The sequence below is a fragment of the Sinocyclocheilus rhinocerous genome, unplaced genomic scaffold, assembly GCF_001515625.1.
Source record: "Sinocyclocheilus rhinocerous isolate Xijiao unplaced genomic scaffold, SAMN03320098_v1.1 scaffold444, whole genome shotgun sequence".
NCBI classification, from domain to species: Eukaryota; Metazoa; Chordata; class Actinopteri; order Cypriniformes; family Cyprinidae; genus Sinocyclocheilus; species Sinocyclocheilus rhinocerous.
In genome coordinates, this window is record NW_015645540.1 from 1,891,996 (window position 1) to 1,902,187 (window position 10,192).

General features: G+C 35.7%; 1 protein-coding gene across 2 annotated transcripts; it reads right to left on the reverse strand.

Annotated features, from left to right (window-relative positions):
* Positions 1-7,237: 7,237 nt before the first annotated feature.
* apoda.2 (apolipoprotein Da, duplicate 2) lies at positions 7,238-9,390 on the reverse strand. 2 transcript variants are annotated; one of them, XM_016509991.1, is made up of 7 exons: positions 9,314-9,390; positions 8,783-8,855; positions 8,593-8,614; positions 8,372-8,506; positions 7,990-8,108; positions 7,696-7,784; positions 7,238-7,598 (listed from the first exon to the last, which is right to left on the reverse strand). In XM_016509991.1, exons 4-7 carry the CDS (start codon positions 8,489-8,491, stop codon positions 7,357-7,359), a joined length of 570 nt encoding a protein of 189 aa, XP_016365477.1. In that variant the 5' UTR covers positions 8,492-8,506; positions 8,593-8,614; positions 8,783-8,855; positions 9,314-9,390; the 3' UTR covers positions 7,238-7,356. The 2 variants fall into 2 exon arrangements, with proteins under 2 accessions (XP_016365477.1, XP_016365476.1); XM_016509990.1 differs by lacking the exons at positions 8,783-8,855; positions 9,314-9,390 and having other exon boundaries at positions 8,593-8,659.
* Positions 9,391-10,192: the final 802 nt, after the last annotated feature.

A 10,192-nucleotide genomic window follows, 5' to 3' on the forward strand; every position in this document is an offset into this window, starting at 1 on the left:
TCCTTTGTACAGTAAGGGCACAAGATAGTTTCAATGGTAGACATCCAAGACTAGGATTGGTATAACTGGAAGTGACACGGATATGAACAGTATCAAGTACCTTGATCACTTCTTTTCCACATTAAAACGTATTTTTAACAAGTAAATGAAAAAAAAAAAAAAGATTTGTGCACATGCTATTATAATTCCATGAAAATATGTACATGGACAGTTGAAATGCATATAACACTGTTGCACACCATTGTAATGAATCAGTGAAATGAACACATAAAATGCAGTCTAAATCATTAAACTTACATTACAGTTTCAAATACACAGCAGAAACTAGCAAAAGACCAAACAGTGGAAGGTAAATTGAAGCCATAAAGACTGAAGAGACATTAGACTCACCTCTGAATGTCTGCCAGAGAAATGGGAATCTGTCCAAACTCTCAGTCAGGATGAAAATATTAATACATTCATTCCAAACAAGCAAAATGATTCCAAAATGAGCATGAGACCTGAAGCTGCACCAAGAAAGTCCACAACTCTCAGAACTCTCAGGTCTTCAGTCCTGCCGCAAATGTTTTGGCCAACAAGTGCCAGCTCCTGGTCTTAACTAAAAAAGACCTTTAATTACAGATTCATGTTATCTCTATTAGCTTGGCTTTATCTGCCTGCTTAAGCCCCACCTTACCTGACATCACTATGATCTCTCGTCCAACTGCACGCGGGACACTCTGCTGAAATGTAATTAAGAGCACTGCCTAAGCACAGTGGCTAAACCTCTTTCAACATTTACCTCAGTCATCCTCTGTTAGCACTTTAAGACCGAGGGTAAAACACCTAAATGCCCAGCTTCCTTTTCCATGGAAAAGACAGTGTCAATTGACATCAGGCAAGATGTGCATGTGCCTTTCTAGCGTTTTTCAGTGTTTGCAACTCATAGAAATTATTCTCAGAGTGTTAATCAGAGGCTGTATGAGGTCTCATTGGGTGCCTGCCCTCCTTACTATGTTGTCGAGGATCATGTGCTCAGACTTGTTAATCTGACAGTTTGTGCTCACCACCCGCTTACAGCATCGTCTGCAGTTCCCAGACTTATATTTTTTAACACTGAGAGGATCAGGAAGAATTAGTACAGGGATAGGGGTGCGCACAACTGGGCGGCATATGAGCGTTTTGCAGCAAAACAGATTCTTGGGGAGACGCATAACACGCAGAGATTGACGGCAGGCGTTGATCTCCCGCTGGGATAAACTGACAGAGGGTTAATAAAGCTGTTTTGCTGATTATTATAAATGGCCCCTCACACCACCTCCTGTGCTATGCAAAGCTTTGTAAACAAATGCTTGTGAAGCCAAAGGAATCTCAAGTACTGATTGATGACATTACCTTATAGCATTTTATGAAATAGCATTTCATTTTGAGGCCTTAAAAATGACAGTATACAATATAGACTAGTATAAAAAGGTTTGGGGCCAGTAAGACTTTTTTTTGGTAGTTAAATTAATAGATACATTTATTCAGCAGGAATGCATTAAATTGATCCAAAGTTACAGTAAAGACATTTATAATGTTACAAAAGACTAAATAATTCTAAATAAATGCTATTATTCTATGCAAATCAGCACATTAGAATGATATCTGAAGGATCATGTGACACTGAAGACTGGAGTTAATGGCTGCTGAAAATTCAGTTTTGCCATCAAAGGAACAAATTAATAATATATTAAAATAGAAAAGTCCATTTAAAGTGTACTAATATTTAAAGAATATGTTCACTTCCGGAATGAAAATTCTGTCATCATTTACTCACCCTCCACTTGTTCCAAACCTGTATGACTTTCTTTCTTCTGTTGAACACAAAAGATGATATTTTGAAAAATGTTGGTATCCGAAGACACTATTTTTTTTTCCTACTATGGAAGTCAATGGTGCCCATCAACTGTTTGGATACTAGTATTTTTCCAAATATCTTCTTTTGTGTTCAACAGAAGAAAGAAACTCATACAGGTTTGGAACAAGTAGAGGGTGAGTAAATGATGACATAATTTTAATTCTAAGTGAACTTATCCAATATTACCAATATCACAATATTACCGTTTTACTGTATTTTTGATCAAATATATACTGTCAAGGTTCTGCTGGTGTGCCTTAGTTGGCCACCAGATGGCACTGTGTGTTTGTTTGAACACATGGATTGTTGTGTGTTGTTGGTGCCATGTGCTCTCCTGTCTATTGTCTGACACCACCTGTCTTGTTACCTCGTTATTGTTTCAGTTGCTCCACCTGTGTCTCCCTCGTTACCCTCCTCGTTTGTCTCCCTATTTATTTTTTTTCCTACTATGGAAGTCAATGGTGCCCATCAACTGTTTGGATACTAGTATTTTTCCAAATATCTTCTTTTGTGTTCAACAGAAGAAAGAAACTCATACAGGTTTGGAACAAGTAGAGGGTGAGTAAATGATGACATAATTTTAATTCTAAGTGAACTTATCCAATATTACCAATATCACAATATTACCGTTTTACTGTATTTTTGATCAAATATATACTGTCAAGGTTCTGCTGGTGTGCCTTAGTTGGCCACCAGATGGCACTGTGTGTTTGTTTGAACACATGGATTGTTGTGTGTTGTTGGTGCCATGTGCTCTCCTGTCTATTGTCTGACACCACCTGTCTTGTTACCTCGTTATTGTTTCAGTTGCTCCACCTGTGTCTCCCTCGTTACCCTCCTCGTTTGTCTCCCTATTTATTATCCTTGTGTGTCTGCAGTCCTGTGCTGGTTCCTTGTTATATGTTAGTAGTTCCTGTTGTGTCTGTTAGATGTTCCTGTTTCCATGCTGTGCCCTGGCCTGCCTGTTTCGAAGCACTAGTGTGCCAAAAACTCGAAACGTGTGTCGACACCCATCCCTAAGTTTTTGTTGTTTTTCTTTTTATTAAATAAAGGCCCATTCTTCCTGCATTGAGTCCTCGCCTCATCTCTCTTCCAGGACCATGACAATAGACAGCCTCTGTGAGCATAACAGACTTTTTTTTTTTAAACCCAAACTTTTACAAAAGTTTTTATAACTATTTCTGTTTTATTTATTGAAGTTTTGAAGTGCAGAAGTTGACCATCTTTATTGTGTTCAATTTTCATTTTTTTTGACAGTCCAAATTCAATACAAAAATCAGATTTTTAGAAAAGACAAATTTAAATCTTATTGATCCTAAGATATTGTGCAAGTCAAGCACACATTTAATAATTATATATTAACAGATTTTTACATGTAATATATACATATAATATAATTTCAAACTAACCATACATCAGTAAGTCTTTAACAGCATTTTAATGTCTTTAGTCTACTCAAAAATCAGTCAGATGATTTATAGTGTGAACTGCTATGCATCATAATTTGGTGAATTTAAATAACAAACGACACTTCACACAATATAATGTTGCACAGGTGTGAACTCATATCAGCCAAAAAGAGAGAATCACGAATAAAGTGCTTAGACATCGGGAGAACAGAGTATTAAGACATGTAAACCACTAATTTAAGAATCTGCGCAGAGTAAGCTTTTTAAGACGGATTTCTGCCCAGCCTGTTTGTGCACTGTATTATAGAGTCACAGTGAGGCAAAGGGATAATGTGGGGTTTAACCCCAAAACCACTTGGTAAAGATCTGTTTGCGAAGTCTGAATTATGCCAGAGGATAAGGGAACTCTTCACAGAAATTAAACAGATAAACAAACCAACATATGAATATTAAACAAAGTCAGTGTTATCACAGTGACCACAAATACATGCCCCCTAGGCCATGCATTTTTTTAGTACACAAAGTATGAAGTTACTAACACATGTCTTTTAGACTGATGGATTTCAATATAGATTATTTTCATAATTCTTCATGCAGTGAAGGTGCCTATAAAAACACTTCCACTGAAAATCAAGAAATCCCCAAAACATGTTTTGGAGAACATTTCTCAGGTAAAAACTTTTATTTTATGCTTTATTTTTTATTTTTTATTTAAACGAAGGTATTACAATTTTGGCTGGATTTGAGTCAATTATGTGACTTTTTTTTGTCCAGATTTACCAAGTCTATCTATGATGGACATGTTTTTAATTTCTGAAAAAAAAAAGACATTTACATTTCAAATTAAATAATTTATATTCAAATTAAATAATATTCATTTATTCATTTCATTTTTCAGTTATTAATATTTGAAAATCTTCTTTCCACCAAAATCAAATGAGTGGTGACCAGCATGCAGGGAGCTATTTTGACAACCAAACTTTTAGAAACGACATCTAATGACATCCTCCAGCCTTCATTGACCGCCAGCACGGACAGCAGAGACAGAGCCTACATTCTCTCGGTTTCACCTGAACAGACACACCAAGAGCAGCAGTTTTAGCCAAAACCATTTGTTACATTATCACATAAATTATTGAACTGTCCTATCCTGTGAAAAAGCAACAGAAGAGGACATTCACACCTCATCTTACTAATTCTTTCCTGTGCCTGAGGTGAGATGTTGGTGCTAGAGATGGATACATAAGCCATGATGTCATTTTTGAATGAATTATGGAAGTAAACCCTGCCTCTTGGATTATAATTAGAGGATGTCTTTGTTGGGGAATGTTGAGGCTCTTCACATATGTTCAAACAGGGGGCTTATGTCACACAAAGCCAAAGGTCATTCACGCACACCTACTGCAGTTTGATCATTCTTTCAATACACTCATAAGGGGAATGACATGCAGTTGCAGTCCTAAAAAAAGAACTGGTTATATGAATTTCATCACGTCCAATGTGGAGTAGGACAATGCAACCAGTCTGTTAGAAACACTACTCAAATTTCTTACCTTGGGTTTTACAAAACCTATAAAATAAAAATATTTAACTCTTTCTTATCGTAATATAACCGACACTAGAGCATGAATAAATGAATGACATGACATGAATTAATGACTAGTTTTAATCAAACTCACTGAATATCATAAAACATTACTCCGAAAATTATGTAAATGTACGTTGCATAAGTTCATTTTTGCATGTTGTGTAACATAAAACCTTTTTTTGGAATGCATCCAGAAAGCTTTTTAGAAAGTTTCATGCCTTTATCCCTCCCTACCCTTGAGTCCAACTAAATATTACAAAGAAAATTTTGATAGCCATGGCCAAACACTCAACAGCTGTTGGTCAGTTTAACAGGATGCTATGTAAAGTAAAACGTTTCTGTAAAATCAGATACTTAAAAAATAGATTTGTTTTTAAGTTAATTTAACCCTGATAGAATTTTAGACCTCAAACCGAACAGACAGAATCGCTTAACTGAAGCACACTTTACTGTGCCTTTTAGACTATCAGTGTTCTGTATTTCTGAGTCACACCACTAGATGTCACTCCATTCATGATATTGAGGCAGTTGACGGTTAATTCACAAGATCTGTAATCAAGCATGGTAAATTCCTTACACACACTTCTTACAGTGTTTAGAAATTATGGGCATTATTATTCTATTATTATAGAAGTTATGGGCATTATTATGAGCCTCCTTTTTGATCGGTCTTCTATTGTTATTCTGAAGCATATTCTGTACGTTACTTTCTACAGTTGTTTTGATTTTGTTTCTTTATGTACAGTTGAAATGATTTTGTTTTCTTATTGCTTAAATGTTGCGAAAAAGTCAGTAATATTCATTAGTTTTATTAGTTCTTCTTTCTAATGCTGGTTTTATGTCCTAAACAGGAGGCTGAGAACATGCGTCCTTCACTGTCACGCGCGAGCACGTGGCCACTCTTTGATTAGTGTGTTCTTCGACACAGACACAAACACAAACCTGTAACATGCAAAACATACAGCGACACGTGAGGACACGCTCATTGTGTAATCCAGATCCATTGCATAAAGATTTCTTTTTTTTAATTTGTCATGTTTGGTGGCTGACATATATTTCACGTTTAGGCTGTATTACTGTTTTACGACAGAAATGTTAAACGACAGACAGTAATATAATGCAATTAGGCTACTCGACTTATTGTCAAATTTCGCCGATTTGAATATATAGACATATTTGAGACTTATTGTGACATTTTCGTTGTCAGCCACAGGCCACGATTAAGAGTGAATTTGTGCATATTAAAATACACACACACACACACACACAAAAGATTATTTGCAAATAGTTCAGACTGATTACTTACAATAAATCCTAGTTCTTTTACTGTTAATCTTAATTTTTTTTCTACTTTTCTAATGCCACATGTACTTGATTGTTTAATAACTGTTAGAGAAGAACTGTATGTGCCTTTGGCTTCAGATGTCAAATCTTGGTACCAATGGGGAAAAAAGCTGTAAATAAAGCAGCTAGGTGAATTGCTTTTTTCAAGGGCCTGCACAGTTAAACAACGCTAATAAAAAGAGGAATTTTGTAAACTGAGTGGTCCAGAGAAAGTATATCAAACACAGATCAGTCACAGATACAGGATCATTTTAATGAATTGAGTTGCATAGTGATAAAACTGTGAAAAAAAATTATGCTTGTTGCAGCTCACCCTCATGATATACTCTGAAAACAAAATCTGAAATTAAAAAAAATTATGTGATGTTTTGTTGTGTACATTTTGGTACTGATTTACGAAAGAGACTTGTTCCCCATGCCACTATATAGAATGCAAAATCTTTGAAGCTCAATATCTCGAAACTGCTCAGAATGCAGATCTTATAATTCCAAGGTGATGATTCCATGTTTAAAATGTCATTTTGTTTCATCAAAATAAAAAGCTATTTAACACAATGTAATGTGTGGTGTAAATGGCATACATGTGAATCAGAAGTAGATTGTGGAAAACTTCCCTCCACAGAAAGCATCCACATCGCAAGAGTCTTATTGACACGAATGTGAAGCCTGAAGGAGAGCATCTCCATGTATCTCAATGATAACATTTCTTTTTCAAATGATGCTTTAATGTCAACTTTATTTCTACAAAATAACTGGTGATGATTAAGAACAAATGACAAAAGACAGCATTTGACATTTTTTATATATTTATTTAAAGTCTGATCCATGCTGAATAAGGTACAACTTTGATTTATCACACAGTAGATATTTTGTAGACATCAAACTTTGAAGAAAGAAAAAAAGTGACACCAGAAATAGACCCACAAAACTAAAAGCTTTAGTTTACATAGCAACCTACGATTCAGTACTGTACAAACTTTACTTTGAAGATTTATGTATACACATTCTCATGCCACAGATAACTGATTGAGAAAATATGTTGTAGGGAATGTAAAGAGCTTATATTTATGTTGTTATTTTACAAACATAATTAGACCACAACACATCTCACAATAGTTCATTATAAGGCAGCTATATTAAGGCATGCTGCTGCACAGCTCCGGTCTCTGGTCGGTCTCAGTGAAACCATCAGTGCTGATGCCATGGGATTTGAGGATGCCTAACAGCTCAGAGACGGTCTCTTTAGGAAGTGTGCGGGTTCTGCTCATGATCCAGGAATACTCAGCATGAAAGAGCCCGGCGAAATCAGAGCAAGAGTAAATCAGGGTGTAGTTGTCATAATCAGTAGCCAGCACCCAGTAGGGGCCAGGAGGAGCATCTGAAAGAGGACACATCACGAATAACTCAAATCACAGATTCTTACAAATAAATAAATAAATAAAATAAACTAAGAAGAATGATTAGTTTAGACTTACCTTCAAAGAAGCTGACTTCAAGTTTGGCAGGCTCTGATGCATCTACAATCTTGGCAGTTCCCTCAATGAAGCTGACAGTGCCATTAGCACTGTTAAGATATTCAGAGAAACAATATTTGGTGAATTTAAGTCATTTCAGAAGAAAGTGCAAAACTATTTGGAATATTAACAAGTATTTTGTTTTTAAATGTTTTTATTTACTTCTATAGATTGCAAAAATACAGAATAATTCAGTATTTTTATTTTGTTTTATATTTTATTTTATTACTGCAGTAATTGTTCACCAATACTCACAGAAGCTCATCATTTCGAACCAGGACAATACCGTCACTCAGAGTGTAAGTGGCCTGGCAACACTCTCCCAACTGGAACGGGGCTGGAATCTTCATGATCTCATGCCATCTGCCCATGTACTATGAAAGGACAAAATGATGAGAAATTAGAGGACAGGAACAGGATTGAAAATGTAGATAACTTTGTACCTGAAAAATAAGTTTGATATAAAGAAATACAGATTTTCTGCTATTTTTGTTATCAATTTGATATTTTTCTTAATTTTTCTTGTCTTTCCTCTTGGCTTTATTATGCTAAAGTTGTTCAAGATGATCATAATATGTTCCTGATAATAAAGAATTAAATAGTAAACTAAAGATTAACATTATAAGTAAACGTGTACCCTAGTAGGATCAAAGTTTTGCTGAACAGGAGGCTGTGGACATTTTCCAGAGCCGATGGACTGAGCGCTGACCGCCAGCACAGACAGCAGAGTCAGAGACAGAACCTGAAGAGCCTGCATTCTCTTAGTTTAAACCTGAAAAAGAGTCATATTTAATGAGAACAACTAGAAATTTGGCTTTAAGAGTTGGATAGTTGAGATTCAAATGCCGAGCATCTTACCTGTTTGGTCTGAAGTGTGAAACTTGTGTTCAAGGTAAAGAACAGCAACAGAGTTCAGTATTTATAGACTGATACATCTGTACGTTATATCACTAACTCCACCCCCCTCAACTAAAATAACCTCATTACAGCAGGTTTGGGGAACCTGGGCATCTGCTCGTTTGAGATGTTGAAGGTTAAATAAACACACCTTGAGTTGAACCTTATAGAAGAAGGTGGTTGAGTGATGAACAGGTCAGCTTTCCACATCCTTGAAACTTAAGCTGTAAGAGGATAAGTGTGCATGTTAATAACCAATTATGTTACTTATTTTATATGATTGCACAATGCATTTTTACATAAGGAAAAAATATTGTCACAAATTCTGACTGAAATGACACGACACATAAAAGCGAAGTGATTGGTCATTCGATTGGTCAAAAAAAAAAAAGTATATATATTTTTTAAGTAGTTCACTTCCAGAACAAACATTTACAGATAATGTACTCACCCCCTTGTCATCAGTCGTAAAGAAATTATGTTTTTTTTTAGCAAAACATTTTAGGATTTCTCTCTATATTATGGACTTCTATGGCGCCCCAGAGTTTGAACTTCCAAAATGCAGTTTAGATGCTGCTTCAAAGGGCTCTAAACGATCCCAGCCGAGGAAGAAGGGTCTTATCTAGCGAAACGATGTTATTTTCTAAAAAAAAAAAATATTACAATTTATATACTTTTTAACCTCAAACGCTCGTCTTGTCTAACTCTGTGTGAACTCTGTTTTTTCCGGTTCATAACAGTTAGGGTATGTCGAAAAACTCCCATCTCATTTTCTCCTCCAACTTCAAAATCGTCCTACACCGCTGTTTTACCGTTTTTTTGTAAAGGGCGTTTGACCTTCTTTGCATGTTCACTTTGTAAACACTGGGTCGGTACTTCTGCAGCGATGTAGGACGATTTTAGAGATTATGTTGGTTTGTTGGATGGGTGTTGGCTTGTGACAAAGTGCTTTGCTTTCAAGTCTGAGAACTTTAATATTAGTCCATAAATTTGCTTCTAAAAGATTTTTGGGTTTTGTCACATTCAGGGTGGATATTGTTTTTTGTGCCTTTTTGAAGATGCACTCTAATGTCCATACATCTGGACATTTTAAGTCTGCCAGGAAGGTTCAAAACTTTGAAAATAATGGTTTAGTTTGTTACCCATGAACAGTGTTGGGAGTAACGCATTACAAAAGTAATAATATTACAGTAGTATATTACTTTTTGCTGTAACGCAGTAATATAACGCATTACTAATCAAATTTGGGTAATATTATTACTCGTTACAATCTCAGTAACGCAAGTTACAACAACATATTTTAACTCAAAATTAAGTGGTGAATTTACCAACACCGCAAAACAGCACCAGAGAAAAAAATCCCGCGGGTAAAATAGTTTGTCTATTTCCTGATGCTGGAATTAAATGGTTGAGATGACTGCAGAGACGGATTCTACATTTGTGAGATGGACACACTCCTGTTATTTTCAGTTCATCGGAGAAAAGCATAAGAATGCATAGTCAGGTGCAATATGTGCGACACCAAACTCTCAACATGGAGAAATAGCACGAGTAAAACCTG

Bases quoted from the DNA above. Each gene is read 5' to 3' on its own strand.
- apoda.2 (XM_016509991.1), bottom strand. From the start codon at position 8,491: ATGCAGGCTCTTCAGGTTCTGTCTCTGACTCTGCTGTCTGTGCTGGCG. The intron at 7,785-7,989 runs GTGAGTATTGGT...ATATCTTAACAG, and splicing joins GTTCGAAATGATGAGCTTCT to TGCTAATGGCACTGTCAGCT. The intron at 7,599-7,695 runs GTAAGTCTAAAC...GTCCTCTTTCAG, and splicing joins TGAAGTCAGCTTCTTTGAAG to ATGCTCCTCCTGGCCCCTAC.